At 37.7% G+C, this 17663-nt stretch overlaps 1 protein-coding gene across 2 annotated transcripts in view; it reads right to left on the bottom strand.

The window, feature by feature from the left end:
* Dhc98D (Dynein heavy chain at 89D) overlaps positions 1-17663 on the bottom strand; it is a 519777-nt gene that overhangs the window by 158755 nt on the left and 343359 nt on the right. For both annotated transcript variants that reach the window (XM_083131330.1, XM_083131320.1), the window contains 2 exons: positions 10751-10937; positions 2261-2462 (listed from right to left, as the gene is read on the bottom strand). In XM_083131330.1, coding sequence (XP_082987456.1) covers positions 2261-2462; positions 10751-10937 — 389 coding nt within the window. The remainder of the gene's footprint in view (positions 1-2260; positions 2463-10750; positions 10938-17663) is intronic.

The following is a 17663-nucleotide window of genomic DNA, read 5'->3' as shown; positions in this document are numbered from 1 at the left end:
CAACACCACGAGAAGACAGGTATCTCACCGTTAGTGTTCGGAGACACTGACGAAGTACTGCGGGGGGGGGGGGGGGGGGCTTGCTCGAGACCTTGCAGCTGCCACTGGAACAGTTGTTTCCAGACACACTGTGTACAGATGACTCAACAGGCACGGTTTATTCGCCCGGAGGTCTGCAATTTGCATTCCACTGTCACATGGTCACAGAGTATCCCGTAACAACTGGCGTAGAGAACACAGGACATGGACAATGGAAGAATGGTCTCAGGTACTCTTCACTGACGAGTCCAGGTATAGTCTCAACAATGATTCTCGTTGTGTAACCCTCTGGCGTGAACCAGGAACCAGATACCAACCCGGTAACCGTCGAAAGGGACCAGTGTGGAGGTGGTGGTGTCATGGTGTGGGGTGGCATTATCCTGGGTTCACGTATACCCTTGCATATCTTCGACAGAGGTGTTGTAACAGGTCAGGTGTACCGGGGATGTTATTCTGCAAGACTATGTTCGTCTTTTCAGAGGTACAGTCGGTCCTACGTTACTCCTGATGGATGACAATGCCAAACCACACCGAGCTGCTATTGTGGAGGAGTACCTTCAAACAGAAGACATCATACAAATGGAGTGGCCTGCCTATTCCCCTGATCTCAACCCAATCAAACATGCTTGGGATGCTCTAGGCCGACGTGTCGCCGCACGTCTTTTACCTCTTTGGATTCTTTAGGAGCTCCGACAGACACTGCTGCAAGAATGGGAGGCCATACCCGAACAGCTGCTCGACAACCTCCTCCAGAGTATGCCAAGCCATTGTACTGCATGTGTCAATGTGCATGGGCATCACATTCCATACTGAAACCTGTGCACATGCTCAAAGAACTGTGGAACAACATTTTACAATCTCCCTTGCTTTGTATCATATGTGCGCTCTTTGGTTTTTCTCACGTTTTCTGCAATAAACAGGGTTAAACAGGGTATGTACATATCTTTCTTGTGTGTTCAACATGTGTCTGTGCTACCATAACTAGTTTGTTTGAGTGCTGTATCATGGGGCACCAAAACCTCTATTATCCTTAATTTATGAGCATGAGTGTAGCTTGTAGCATAGTGTAAAATTCTGCCATTGTCTTAATATTTTCATGGACTTGAAATTATCAATGTACCCTAATTTTGTAAAGAAAATGTCAAAAATGTGCACTTTCTCTCTGTGCAGCAAAATCTATTGCAACCACAATGTTATGCACATGAATTAAGGATTATACATGAACCATTTAGGTCTATGTTAGTGACACTTTTCAATTGGTTCATCCCAATTCATTGAACTTACATGTGATTGATTAATACCATCTTAGTTTTAAAACATGCTATGGAAAGTAAGTATTTGCAGCTATTCTTTAAACTAAATGCAATAGATGAACAGTGCAACCTTGATAGTACATTTTTCAGGGGCCTAAGGTGAAAAAAACTTACAGTGCAGGAAAATATTTAATCTGGGGAAATTCTATAACATTTTGCACTGTGGGAGTATGAAGATCAAATGAATAATATGGAAAAACATAAGTCTAAGAATATAAAAATCGAGGTTCCACTGTATCTTTCACAAGTTATCTAATGCTCTTATTCTTATCATATTGCCCAAAATAATGTCATATGTTAATGCTCATTTTCACATGTTAAAATACAGGGTGGAGCAAAAGTAGGTTGTCAGTCTTTCTTTTGTATTTCACAGGTTGGTGATTCGTAATAGCAGCAGCTTGACAGTTCAGGACAGAAAGTAGATCCTGAAGAATTACGGGAAATACGAAAATGCAGAAACGGTGAGCCAGAAGTGGAGAGAAACCTTCCACACTGACCTACCATCATCACAGTCCATTTACCAGATAATGAACAAATTCGAGGAAACAGGTTCTGTGCAGAACACCTCATTGAGGACAACGAGATGCAGGTAGCATTGGCAAACATCTACAGTAACAGTGTTTTTTGTGTTGTGTTGTGTTTATTTTTCATTTTTCTGTTTATGTTTGTGTTTACAGAATGTTTACATAATGTCACTGCTGTAATAAATGGCAACGTTAAACCTATTTGGTATATGCCAACTGCGAACTGCCAACCTACTTTTGCACCACCCTGTATTTCACGATTAACAATTATTCATCTATGATTGTCTTGGGGCAGGTGATTTAATTTGTATTTGTTACCATTACTATAATGTCTCCATTCAAACAAAACCTTACAAAAAGAAATTAGTAATTTGCATGTAGTACCTGCATATGTTGTTTACAATTCTTAACCTGAGTTGCAGTAACTGTTTCAATCCTAAATTCCAACAGATCTCTCAGGAAGTTTGGATTGCTAAGCATTCCCTTTGCACCCTTCCATGAGACGTCTTTTGGAGCAGCTCCTTCCTTAATAATTAATACACACTCACACACTACTTGAACATCATGTGGTGGAGTGGCAAAAGATCTAACAAATAGAAAGAACAAAATTCTTAGATATGTAGTTCTTATCTCAATATCAAAATTCCACATATTAATACTAGCTTATATTTGGAAATGTGGACATATGCACTTGGTTTTCAAAGGCATACCAAATATGAATCATGTAAATATGCATGCATAGTTGGTGTGATACATATGTGTGTATAAAACATTAAAATGCTGACCAAGGCAAAATTTTCATTGTATATAAAAAATACACACTAAACATGTAAAGTTTCCACCCTCTATCAGGGTCTTCTTCAGACGAAGATTCATAAAAAATTGATGAAAGATCCACCCATCATCTTATATATACATTCCCAGAACAGGGTCCATAAGCAATACAACATGAAGGCACCAGTCCTTATCAGAGAACATTTCCTGTCAGGAATTCCTGAGTGTGGAACCTCCTGACAGGTAATTGACACTACCTGACAGGTGATTGGCAGGTACCTGGTGAGAGTCTGTGCCTTATCAAATCCTCAAGTTCTGGATGTGGACAGATTCCTTATCTGCTGGATTCCTTCCCTCCTCTTTTCTTTCTTCGTTATTCTTCCTTCTTCTTTCCTCCTTCCGTTCTCTCATCCTTTCCACTCAGCACTCCTTTCCATTCTTTGTTAATTTTCAGCCCCCATTCCACTTCATTATTTCTTTTTCTCCTTTTTTCTATATTTCCTTGACCTCTTTCCACTTCCTCACTAGTCCTCTCTTCTCCCTCCCTATCTTCCTCACATTCTCCCATTCTATATCATGTCAATATGTTAAAAATTTTGCCTTGGTCAGCATTTTAATGTTTTATTAACATGGAAACAAGACACAACAGTGTTACCACATGTGTGTAGTTGATAAATGAAAATCAGGGCTCATAATTGAAACTATTCAATCACTGCTTGTTCTGTAAGAAGTTACATTCTAGTGCAACTTGGGGTGTCTATCTACAAGGGCACAAAAAGGGCATCCTTTCTTTATGACCTACAAGCTTTTTATTATGACCCTAAATAAAATAGCAATGTCCCAATAAAACATAACTAGCTGTATGAATATGAAATATATTCTGGCACAAATAAGATATATAATGGCGGATTGAAGTTATGCGACACCTTTGACTCAACATATAGTTACGGACTGTAAATTTTCACAACTGCAATAACAATGGAATACATTGACAGTTGCTTGATAAGAGTAAAGAATTATATTCTAAATACATTTTTATCTACAGTAAAATGTGAAGCTTCAGTGACATGATTCTGCCACAAATGAAATTCTTAAGCATCAAAAATACGTCACAACTTCCCATTGCTCTGACTTGCCTTCATTGCATATTCTATGTGTCAATCGTCTAGAATTTGTGTTTTACACGTATACACCCTTGTGCAAATTAATTGAAACAAAGCATGTTTTCTGCATTACTCATAATCGTGTACTCAAAACAAACACGAAGTCAGTTAGATCATTTGTTTCGTTGGCTGATGCAATCATTACATCAGGTTACTGTATTGAATCAGATTTGAGAATCCTGTCCAATCGCCATAGTCTTCATTGACTGATGCAATCATGACGTAAGCAGCTGCAGTATTGCATCAGATTTTAGAAACCTCACCAGATGTGAGTCGACCGCAGGTCGAGATGGATGTGACACCTAGGAAACGCACGAAGATACGAAGATCGTAACTTTGCACGAACATACAGCTAAAACGTACAGAGATATTGCGTCAGTGGTTGGTGTGATTTGATTTGATTTTAAAATTTTGGGTGCGTCAGCACTTAGGCTATTTTGCACCCGTCACATTATACGGGGTCCAGCCCCTTATCTTTACAAAGAACAACTCTAACGTTGCATAAGTAAAATCTTAAAAGCTTAAAATGTTCTGACTTTCGTTAAAAGCTGAGGCTGTACTCAGCACACATAAGGACAAAAAACAGGACAACACACACAAAATTATACTGGCCAGAGTGCCAGTCGCCAGAGCCTCATTCGTCTGCAAAATGCAGTCCAGGGTGTACTAACGTGGAAGTGAGGTTGACAGTTGGGTGTACTACGTGGAAAATCACCCCTTACACCCCTGGTTGGTGTGAGTTTGGCAACTGTCAGTCGTGTCCTCAAGTTGCAGGAGGAAACCGGATCGGTTTCTCCTAAACGTAAAGGAAAGTGTGGGCGTAAGAAGAAAACAACCCCTAGAGATGAAGCTTACTTGCTTCGACAAAGCAAAAAGGATCCCCGCAAAATGAGTGATGCACTGAAAACGGATTTGCAAAATTAGTTCCTCTTCAGTTTGCAGGCGCCTTATTGCGGTCGGACGAAAAGCCAGAAGACCTGTCAAGAAAACGAAATTGGTATAAATGGGCAAAAAAGTATAAAGAATGGACGAAAGACCAGTGGCAAAAAGTCCTATTCACCGACGAAAGCCATTTCTTTGTACAGGGTCAGTGAAGTCAGCATGTTCGAAGGTCACAGGGAGAGAAGCTTCGTGATTGCCACATCTATCAGTCTGTTAAGCACCCACAAAAGAAGATGTTTTGGGGATGTTTCAGTTATTATGGTGTTGGAAGCCTGCATCCAATAGAAGGAATGATGTGCTCGCAACAATATATTGAGGTTCTGCGAAAGTGTGCTATTCCAGAGCTGAAAACGAGGTATCCTGACGGTATTGGGATATTGCATCAGGACCTAGCCACCTGTCACACATCGAAAGTGGTGAAGAAATTCATGACAGGGCAGCAAATACAGGTACGTGATTGGCCAGGGAATTCTCCGGACGTAAATCCCATTGAGAATTTGTGGGCTATATGCAAAAGTCGCCTCCGTGCTGTGGACTGTACGACTATGGAGAAGCTCATTCAGGCGCTCATTCAAGTGTGGTACCTGTTCGAAACTAGTAGACTCCATGCCAAACAGTGTTCAAATGCTGCTTAAAAATAGAGGAGGTCATATCCATTACTAATGTACGTGTAGGTGAGTTTTCTACATGTATATGTGAGTTCTGTACAATAAACTACTAAATTCATGCTTTGTTTCAATTAATTTGCACAAGGGTGTATATGGCAGCACCATCGCCTACGGCTGTCTTCGGCAAAAACAGTTGTAGTACAACGCGGTCTAAGTAGACACACTCATTGCCTCAGTGCCCACGGACAGTAAGTTTTATCTTGGTGCTAGTAATTGTTAATTCGCTACGTTGTTGTTCATGAAATGTATTTAACATGAACTTGTGATGCAAGAGATTATTTTTAAAGTAGTACACGTACAAGGGTAATGGCGCTTACTGCTTGTTCTATAAACGAAGTGTGATATATATGCTAAAAGGATTGGATTACACGTTCATGTCTGGATACATTAATACGCTACACTGCAGTGTTAGTACCTTCGTGCAAAAATGCCAAGTAAATGGAATCTAAGTCGAGTTCAAAGTAATGCGGATCAGTTAACTGTCCCACTTGAGTTTCCATTGACGTACCCACAACATTGGATTTGACGCAGATGACCGATATATGAGTAACATGAGTCGGATAACCTTGGACTCCCTATCCATTCTCGAAGCTGAGGAAGTAAGTCGTGCCTCCATCCTGACCCATTTTTCACCAATCAATCATCAGCAGAAATAACAGGTATGTGTGAAACTCGACAATTAAATCAGTGCCACATCAAAATTCCCTACACTAAAAAATGTGCTTGTGCATCGACAGAACACTAAATTATAAAAGCAACGTAAGAATAATGCTCTGTTGCAATTGGTGAATTAGATTATGTTTGGCAGATACAAATAATTAGTAATTACAGTTAAATCTTCAAAAGTAAAAATTGTGCTTGGCGACGACCTAATTAGAAAAAATGCACATGACTAACAAGTGGTTAAAACTTGCCATAAACGGTAAGAGAGCATTAAACCTCGCCATTAGATTCTCCCCCCTTGATTTAAACCTTGATTAATTGAATATTACAAGAGTATCTATTAATAGTAGAGTGAGTACATGCAAAATTACCAAAGTAGTAAGTAGAGAGAAAAGGTGTGTACTGGGCCACATGTATTGAATTTTACTAAAAGTTGATTGATACAAGTATTAATTGAATTGTGTGCAGGTGCATGAATTTAAAAGTTTAACATAAATTAAAATCTCTTATTTTACACAAATGTTGATATATTTGTACAATGAATGACAAATATGTCGTGTAATGATGCCAGAGAGAATTGATGCTTAAAATTATTGCATTGTTAATTGTAATTGATCCACGTTAACGAATTAAAGGTAATAAACTTGTTAGCAATTTAAAAAAAACATATCTCATTCTAGTTTCCTCGATTTACAACCTAAAAATACAGTGCCTTTGAGTATAGGTAAAATTCTTGGTAAACAGGATTAAGAATATATACAAGGTGTGGCTAGAAAAAAACCTGATTGATGTTGCTGTCGACAAACGGCAAGTGCCTCAAGGTCAAGCAGTGCATGAGTCTATAACGTGATATCCTGTCTATCGACTGTGTGATTTCCCAGGGTGCACGGCGATCAGTTCCGCTGTAGCTTGTAGACGAGTGAACCGTACATCTGTGCTCCGTCGGAAAAATGTTAAGTGTGAAAGTGGAACAGCATATTAATTTGATGTATCTTATGAAACTCGAAAAATCCGCCATGGAAACTTATGGTTTGTTGAAGGAAGTATACAGAGATGAGTGTTTATCACGCACGCAAGTGTTTGGGTAGTTTCAAAGGTTTAAAGAGGGAAGAGAAGTGATCGTGGACGACTCTCACCCTGGACGGCCTTGCACGTCAAATTCAAATGTCTGTGAATTGATTCGAAAAGATCGTCGCTTGAGTATTCGAGCTATTGCAAAACAACCAATATTATTATTTTACGATGCTGACGACCCTTCGTGAGCGACTAAGAAGACGACGACCAGATTTGTGGAAAAGCAAGTCATGAATTCTTCATCAGGACAATGCTCATGTCCACATGGCATTGTCAGTCAAGGTTTTTTTGTCCAAGCATGGGATCCCAGTGTTAAAACATCCACCCTATTCACCGGATCTCGCTCCGTGCGACTTTTTTTTATTCCCAAAGGTTAAATCAGCACTAAAAGGAACCAGATTTACGACCGTAGAATGTGTGAAAACAAAAGCGACGGAGGTCATGAACATGGTTTCAGAAAATGATTTCCAGCACTGCTTCCAGCAATGGAAGATTCGTATGGTGTATCGATAGTTCAGGGGAATACTTTGAAGAGGATAATGTTCATATTGTACAAAATAACCAATAAAAGATTTTGTAGTAAAAGTCCAGTTTTTTTCTAGCCACACCTTGTATACGAACTGTGTGTACTTTTTACAGGGCGATTGTATGTTTTTCTGGATTGACTTGATTTTTGTGAGGAATTTGATGATAATTGATATTACCTTGACTTTGCATAGTGATTCTCTATCGAGGTAGAAGCGAACATACTACCATACATCATAAACATCTAAACTACAAGACGTTTATGCTTTACTTGGTCGGGGAATTTTCCACGGCCTCAAGCGCGGAACTTTCAAGCTTAGACTCCCCTTTAATGACCCAAGTAATGTCATACAGGACATCAAGTTTTTATACTTTCTAACCCATTTTAAATACAGTTGAGATAGCTTAATACGTAACTTAGTTCTGCATAATTCTGTTTTATATGTAAATTACTGTAGGTACCGGCAAAATATAATTTAAAAACATGTTACTTAAACCTTATTTGCACGTAATGCATTTATACATAATTCGGTGTTACACATAATAATTTTCATAAAATACAGTTGATTTGTACGTAACCAAGCTACAACAATGTCACAGAAGTGACAGTTTTCAGTTGCTACTGGTCGGCAATGGAGAACAGAAGTACCGCTTATACCTTTGCACAGTTATTAGTAAAAGAAATTTTATTTTAGACGATGTTTTAAAATTGGGTAGTAAAACTATAAAACTATAGTGTGTTCTGTAGTTTTTTAGTACCAAAGTGTCTATGAATAAAGTTACAAATGTAATGTATTTAAGAATCAAGCTTTTAGATTCGTTAATTTACCACTTTGTGACAGAAATAACCTGTATTACACATATCTTGTTCCTCAAAATAGATACAATTACTGTATTTTAGTAATGATATGACATAGTATCTAAATCTGATTGTAAGTAAATCTCAGTTATATGAATTATTATCTCATCACCTTGACATACATATAACTCAGGTTCAACTCTATTTTAAACACATTTTAAGCCTTCCATGACTAACTATTTTCTCCCATCCCTGAAGAAGTATCAAGGCCAATCCAAAGATTCGCAGGACAAAACAAACCAAGTGCTGATATTTTATCTCAGTTTCTATGTTGACAACACATGTTGTGAAATACCAACCTCACCCCCACCTAAAGAAATGGAATTATTACGTAAGGATGTTGTAGTACTGGGTGAACAGCATTAACATCACCCTTCATGTCCTTAATTCATAACAACTTCTCACTTTTTGCTGACTCATATATAACTCCAACAAATGAAATATCCACAAATTCATTCCGACTTCTAGATGTTGACAACTGAACAATTCTATGTGACCCACAGCAACTAAAATTTTGCAAAATTCTTTGTTTATGATCCTCAACACCAATTAAATACTCTTATTCAGATATCAGCAACAATTACTGAGACCTTTTCTTCTTAGAAACAAAATGAAAACAGTGTCAGCAAAAATAAAGGAAAAGTCCCTCAAGCAATAGAGTAAGAAAGTCTTAATGTTTCAAATCTTCATCTGTCTAAAAGTGATTGAAAAACAAAGAAAATAACATTGTAAAACTTTTGTTTCATTGACTTTGGTTGTTAGTTGTCATTTTGGATAATCACTGCAAGTCACACAATAACAGATGAAGAGAGCTCATGAAATACCAGAATCTAAGAAGCAGTGATCAGAATGCTACATTTTTAAAGTAGCTTCGCTACAGCTACTGCCACTTGTCCAAAAATGTAGCTTCGCTACAGCTACATTTACCTAAATGTAGCTCACTATGCTACTCATGTGCCTACTTTGCTACTTTTGCGCTACTTCTGCTTAAAAAGAAAAACTTGAAACAACCACATGGATATTCAAAAGAAGCCCCTAGTATGATGGTTGTACTTACTAGAAAAATAGATCATTATTTATTATCATAATTCCCATCATTCGTTAGATGTTTGCTCTAACGTTGCAGGTAGCTGGGGGATGCTTCTCTATAATCTGCGATATCAAGATATTTATAATCTAGATTATATGTATGTTCATGTAATAGACTTTGTCTTTATGAACCTCATGCAAAATTAAGCGTTATGGTCGAATTTTTCTTTGATGACGCTGTAGTCACATTCAAAATTTTCCTCAAAATGCAGAGAAGAAATGTAGCTGTAGCGAAATTTTCGCTGCAACTACAGGAATTTTATAGCTTCGCTACAGCTACAACTACAATTTTCAAAATGTAGTGCCGCTAGAGCTACCGCTACAAATTTTGTAAGCTACCGTAGCAACGCTACAAGTAGCATGCTACTTCCGACCACTAGTTGGAAGGTTGCACATATCAAGCTTGATAGTTTCAAACATTTTCTTATTCAACTTCGTGACATGGGGATTTTTTCACATTTATTTGTTGGTTTGTTATAGCTTTTGTAATATTTAGATTAACTGATTTTTGGATTATGAGCACATCTGCATGTAGGCCATTTTTGCCCATTGTGCGATACTAGACCAAAACTGAGGACCCTGATAAGAAAAGAAAATATGTGTTAAAAACTTCCTCCCTCAATTTTTAGAACTAATTCATTTATTCTTTACTTAACATGAACTAAAACTATACTATCTCTGGGGACTAAAATTTCCTTACCTAGGTTAAAAGTTGAGGCTTAAAGGGGCACTCAGGACACACAAGGATAAACACAGGACAACACAACCCCACAAATGATTATCCTGGCTGTGGATCCAGGTGCCAGAGCCTCATTGTCCTGCAAGAAGCAGTTACCATAGAAATGAGGTTGACTTCTGGGTCCAGAAGGTCACATATTACACCCATTGTAATATCTAGATTAATTGCAGCAATGAGAATGAATAGTTTATGAGATGAAAAAATAAATGCAGAAACATTCACGCCATTCTGACACAGGACCCTTGTCCGTTTAGAACACTATGTTAACTAGGCTGTCTCCATTAAGGAACAAGCAATGGACTGGAATACATCTGTTGCTGTTCAAATTTCTACTTCACCTAAGATAATTCCATGTCAGTTATTAGGAAGAATCCCCACCTGACTTCAGTTATGTCAGCCTTGTCTAAATTCTGCAGTGCCGCTCGTGCAGCTTCCAATGCAGGCAAAGCATCGGCAAGGATCTCCTCAGCGTCAGACTTCTCTGCTTCAATAATCTTTCTCTGAGAGTCAATTTCTATGGTTTTCTCTGTGGCAATGCTCTTTTTTGTTGTAGCTTTATCAGTAGCTGAAAACAGAGAAATTATATTTATAGTAAACTTCAATACAACAAGTTAGCAAAAACATGTTTATTAGGCATGAACTGATGTCAAATTTCTACCACAGCTAATGAAGTACTTCAACTGAAATAAATATTTGTAATAGTGGTTCAATGAGAGATCAAACCAGGGTATTTGGGATTCCGTGCCAATTCTTTACCACAAATCATAAGTTAGATCTCTGCTTAAGCCCAGTTTTCACATAACTCTTCAGTAATTCATAATTTAAGATGTGTGCGACTTACTCACTTTTATATAGATTAATTCGTATTCTCAATAAATTAATCAAAAATACAAAAATTTTGTACTTACGTGTAGTGAGTATTTTTTATTTCAAACGATATTTCGGGAACAACTGTTCCCTTCTTCACGTTCTCTTTCTCTGCTACCAGAAATATGTCATACCCATGTCAAATCATCTTAAACGTCAGGAAAGAAGGAAACGGTACAGTTTAGGTGAAGGCAGAATTTGGAAAATTTTTCTACAACCTTTACTACCCCCATATTCCCTTGTTTGTTTAAACTATCACTGTATAAACTTCTCTACCTAAAAACCCTATATACAATTAAAACGTTAAAAATGCCCGCCTGTTACACTTCCCCGTGCCGACTGTTGGTTTCTTCCTCGCCGTATGCAGGAGGTTGTGTGCGTGCCGTTTCTCTCCTCACCAACCTTCCCCTCCCTCTTATGTCATGTCAAGTTCGAAGTCGCGTTCTATTTTGCATTTTTGATTAATTTATTGAGAATACGAATTAATCTCTTCAGTAAGTTATAATCAATAAACAGCGAATACAAAATTTACCCATATTGATAGCCAACCGTATATCAATAATATAATATACTGGCTATTTTGTGCAGAATCTGAATGCTATATTAGTATTTTCTTTAATTAATCTATGAGCAGATAACTCTGATGGCTTGTATTTTGAAATAGTATTTAAAAATTTATTTTAAAAGTACACAGCAATTTTCCTTAATAAAAGTTGTAATCAAGGGTTCCCGGGTTCGATACCCACCCGGTGGAGGAACAAGTGATTCGTATCCCACTTTAAACTGTAGGTCCAGTCCCGATTAGCCTTACTGTGCATAAAGTGGACTTAAACACCAAATCAATCATTCAATCCTTAATAAAAGTAAAGCCATCCCTATACATGGATATTCCTTAATCCACACATTCACAATCTCAGCTATTTGTGGAGGTGACATGACCGGCACCATGCTTAGGCCACCTTTACCCCCAAGTGCTGCCCCCAGGTACCCATTTATTAGAGCAGTGTTCCGCAACCTTTTTTTACTCAAGGCACACCTCAGACGGGCCTAGACTCAACACGGCACACCAAAATGTCTGTCCCCTCAAAATCATATGAATCTTAATATAATTACTAAATATTACGTCTTTATGTAATCCATTATTATCATTGTTGTTGTTGTTATTATTATTATAAAACATGAATAGACTTATGCATTTATTAAAAATGTATTAACTTTAATTCACTGTAGAAAATACACATTTCTAATATGATACTTGAACCTGCTTAGCTGCACACAGACGGCTGATTTGTGGCAGAATCGTTGACAAAGCAAGCCTCATTTCTTCATCGATGGATTTGAGTCTCTCTCTCTCTCTCTTTGATGTTTTAATTGCAGTCAACGTCGAGTACCCCAGTTCACACAAATAAGTAGTTGAAAATGGTAATAACACATTAACTGCCATCTCGGAGATAGCCGGGTATTCACTGCTTATTGACAACCAAAATGTATCCAAAGGCACTTCGAAAAATTTTAATTTCAATGTTCTGTCTGCTTTCAAATCTGCCAGTTCCTCTTGTAAGCGTAAATTTTTCGGAAGATATTTCGAATCCATACTGAATGGATCATGAACCCACTCAAAATCTTCAACGCTCTCTCCAAAATATTTTTTGAAAGTCTGCTGCAAGAGTACTACATGTTCTTTAATTAAGTCCATCAACACCTTGTTATCTGTTAACGTCAGCAAGGGGCCATACAGTTTGGAACATCTCACACGATCCATTTTCAATTGTCTGTATCCACAAGTTCAACTTATTAATAAATCTTTGAATCTTATCCATACTAGTCAGAATATTTTCGTTTCTACCTTGCATTTTTCTGCTTAGTTCATTCAAGTGTACGAAAATATCGGAAAGATATGCCAACTTAGATACCCATTCATCATCTGCAAATAAATCCGCATACTCATGCCCCTCAATAGTCAAAAATGAAAGTACCTCCTCTTTAAGTTCAAACATTCGCGTTAACACTTTACCTCAAGATAACCATTGTACTTCTGTATGTAGCAGAAGTGTAGTGTGCTCTGATCCCATTTCTTGACACAAAACGTTAAAAAGCCGCATATTTAGGGGCTGCGATTTGATGAAGTTCACGACTTTTACTACTTCGTCCATCACAATTTTCAGAGGAGATGGCAAAGACTTAGCAACAATGGCTTCGCGGTGAATGAGACAATGGTTGGTTTGTAAGTTAGGATTTACTTCACGTACTTTACCCACGAATCCTTTCACTCGGCCTGTCATAGAAGCGGCTCCGTCTGTACAAACACTAACGCAGTCCTCCCATGTTAATTCATTACGGACCACATATTCATTAGTCGTATGAAATATTTCTTCACCGGTTGCTTGCTTGGGTAGTTCTTTGCAAAAAAAGAAATTACTTGCAATTACATCCCCATCAACATACCTTATGTAGGAAAGAAGTTGTGCGTGACCGCCAATATCGGTGGACTCGTCGATCTGAAGTGAGAATTTTCGACTGCTCTTTATTTTCTCCTTCATAATGTCTTCGATGTCACTGCACATGTCACTAACTCGGCAGCTGATTGTGTCAGCAAAGAGAGGAATTTTTTAAATTTCAGTAGCACCTTCTGAACCCAGGACTATTTTTACCATTTCTTTACCCGCGGGCATTAACAACGTTTCTGCTATTGTGTGTGGTTTTTTGGCCTTTACGATAAGTTCGGCTACCTTATAGCTAGCTTCCTGTACTTTTAGCGAAACACGTAAAGACGTAGTCATGAGCGTCACTTGTTTTTTATTTTGTTCCAACAACCGACGAAAATAATTCACATCTTTACTTAACAGAGAGGAATGTTTTGTCGACAAATGTCGTTTTAATTTACTGGGAACCATTAGCAGCATTACTGAGTTTTTCACCACACATAACACACTCAGGGATTGGACATGTTTTATCACCACACCAAAAAAAAAACGTAAGATAAATAGTTATCACTATATTGCCGGTGAACTACTTTCTGTTTCTTTTTTTCGGGCTTGATGGTTTCACTACTTGCACTTGAGGACAGACCACTCTGTACAAGGAACTTATCCATATCGAAAAAAGAAAATAGTAAGACTGGTGTAGCAATCCAATATTCGCACTACTGCAGAGCACAGCTGTGATAGAACTGAACTGAAATACTGTAATTGTTGTGACAATGTGTGGGTCCTTCGGCGAAGGAAAAGAGCAATAAAGTTTAAGAAGCACCGACAAACAGGCACAAAACAGCCAGCCGTACACAAAAGATGCAGTGTTACAAACAAAGAACTCGCTTGAATAGCTATATTGTATGATTGGTGCGGGCCGCTAAAAGGCTTGCTAAAAATCTTACGCGGCTTTCTTTGCGGTGAACACAAAGCTTGCCACCTGTAACCCATCAAACCGACCCAATATTACAGGCGAGAATACATATAAGATGAGCAAACTATAACAATATTGAGTAAATAAATTACATTTAATTTCTATCAAAATATAACAGTTATCAGCAAGAATAAACAAACACCTTCTTACTTAAAATCGACAATTAATTTCTTACAATATTACAATAGTAGGTAAAAGTTCGCGTCACACCTTTCACCTTGTGACGGCACACTAGTGTGCCACGGCACACTGGTTGCAGAACACTGTATTAGAGGATGGGCAAATTTCACACAGGAACATCGCTTGAAAAATTCCACTTCACCTCAAATTACCCACTCTAGGAATCACATGACTACTGACTGAATCACTGCAGCTTAATGAGAATTGAAAATTGACAGTATTTTGGAAGCAAGTTACAGACTGTGTATAGAAATACTAGATGAGTGAATTTAAATGCAATTTTACCAATAAAAATATACAACAATATGTAATTTTCAGCCAATAACACGTTGTCCTCCTCCGCAGCCATGCGGTCTAAGGTGCTGTGCTTTGGGCTCCGACTGCGGGAAAGGCATAGGTTCGAGTCTAGCTGGGTTCAGTCTCTGGGTTTTTGGCTTGTGTATAGGACTGGTGGCAACCCACCATCGTGAGGAAATTGGGGAGCTACGAGTGAGTAGGGTAACCCAGTCACGGATATCTCCTATAACTGCTGGGGGTTCGACATGCTGACTCCAAATCACCCCATTACTGGTTGAAGATCTCCTAACCAATAGGTAGGATTGTGGGAGGGAGATTGGCAGTTGGGAGATAGGCCAAAGCCCTTACATGCTGTAGAACCATGGGTTATAATTATTATTACACAAAAGGGTGGGCCCTTGGTAGACCCGTGATAGGATGAAGTTGTGAACTGACCTATTTCCTCTCTACACACACATTACGTTTTGAACATTTGCTATTCTGCTTGTGCTGCACTGACACCAAATTGAAACAAACAAGAAATTTTCGTTACTGTTACTGCTTGAGCTGTGGATGGCCAGAGCTCTCTGGGATATTATTCTATGGATCAACAAATGCTTTTCAAATGGCAGGAGACAGCCATGAGAACAAAGGAACCAAATATAATTCTACGGTTTGTCCCTTTTCCTGCACCATGTAGAATGAGGAAGATGCCACCAGGTGGTTCATTCAGGTTCACACATGTCACTGAGGTTGAAGTTTTTATGGCTTGGACTTAGATATCTCTATGTTCCTCCAATATCTTTCAACTCAGCTATGTTTACAGTTTCACACTGAGGTAAAGTAAAATGTTTTTGCAATGTACCAACATAACTTCTCATGCATTTTTAAACAAAAGTCTCCCACTTTTATACCCTATTTGTAAGTCTAGTGGACATTTGTTGAGTGCAAGCTAGTGTGAAGCAGGGTTTGTTCTGAGTGTAATTTGTGGTTAGTTTCTGCACGAGAAATTAGATATGCAGAGTATATGTGTGGTCTCATTTTCATATATCACGAGTGAAATGTCAAGTGTAAAGTTGCAAGCATGTCTTTCTCTGTAAAGATCAACTAATCCACTAAAGTCACCAAGAAACTGATGTTCATTTCATTTCATTTCTTTATTTGTCCATCACAGGACTGAAGTCCCATTTATGCAGAACATAATGTACACAAATATAATGTTAATAATAATATTATTTAATATGTTATTCCTGATGAAGTTATGGACAAGTTTGCAAATAAACATTCTCAATGGTTGCATCTATTTCTCTTCTATTCTAAGACAAGATTTTAAGATATTATGAATACGTATTTGTATGTTTTAATATTTTTAAGTTAATCTTTCTGCACAGAATTTATCAGCATTTTTCCTTCAATATTATCTATTATCAATATTTTCTTATTGTGCAATTTCTATCACAAAATTTATGTTCTAAAAGGGCATCTGATTACCATGGTTAAATTCTAAGGGTCATTGTTTTAAAATGGGAATTTTTCAATCAATGTACCTGCATAAGCAGCTCTGGAGTGCACAGCCTCTCACAAATGTGTATCTGGGGCAATTCAAAAGGCCAGAGAATTGTGGTGCAAGTCATATCATTTCCATTCTGGTCAAGATTTGAATGTGTAGACTACTAAATATATGTGACTTAATGACACAATGTGATACACAAGAGGCAGTTTTACATTTAACATTTTATGTTTGGAGTGTTCACCTAATTTTGATAAAGTTATATTACAAAGTTTATTCATGTGAGAGCAGTTAACATGATCTACAGTGCAAATGATCTGCTTTGTGGTTGCTCAATTTACATGGTAGAGAATATTATTTATTACTAGGCTTTAACCTTAGGGAAAAATGACAAAAATATGACTCCTCAAGTTTCCCTTTTATGCAGTGTACTTGTAGTGAGCTTTTTTAAAAACGATGATGATGTTGTAATGTATACAAATGATTCTCAATGCCCCCTGTGATTAGGGACAGTCTGCTTGGTACAGCTGATTTAATTGCATATTAAAGTAATTTTAGTTTACGCTATAACTTACCAAAGTCTCGAAAAAGACCAAGAGTCTTGCCAGCCTACAAAGTCGAGTGGTCAGTGTAAAGCACTATGAAGATAGAGGCACAGGTTTGAACCATGGATAAGGCATCATGAATTCATCATCACGGACACGATTAGCACAAGAGGTAGAAATGTTATGTAAAATAATCAAAAGAGAAAGAATGAAAGAGAGTCTTTGACACAAAGTCTCGGTCTCATCTAGATTTTAGAGAGGTCTGTCTTGTCCTCGACCTCTTCATTACAAGTCTTTTTTTTTCTTTTTGTCTTGATTTAAAAAAGACCATGTTGGTACCATCCCTAGCTTGTGATTTCCTAGGGGTGTTGTGAATAAATTTTAAAATATTATATTAAATACAGTAACAATAATTTAATATTAATTAATTAACTATTAGTTTAATATAAATTTAATTGTAAATATTTTTAATATTGAGGATCTATCACACAAGAGCTTGAACTTGGATCCC

Source organism: Lepisma saccharinum, chromosome 1, assembly GCF_977018435.1.
Source record: "Lepisma saccharinum chromosome 1, izLepSacc3.1, whole genome shotgun sequence".
In the NCBI taxonomy this organism is placed as follows: Eukaryota; Metazoa; Arthropoda; class Insecta; order Zygentoma; family Lepismatidae; genus Lepisma; species Lepisma saccharinum.
This window is presented reverse-complemented; position numbering and strand designations above follow the sequence as displayed.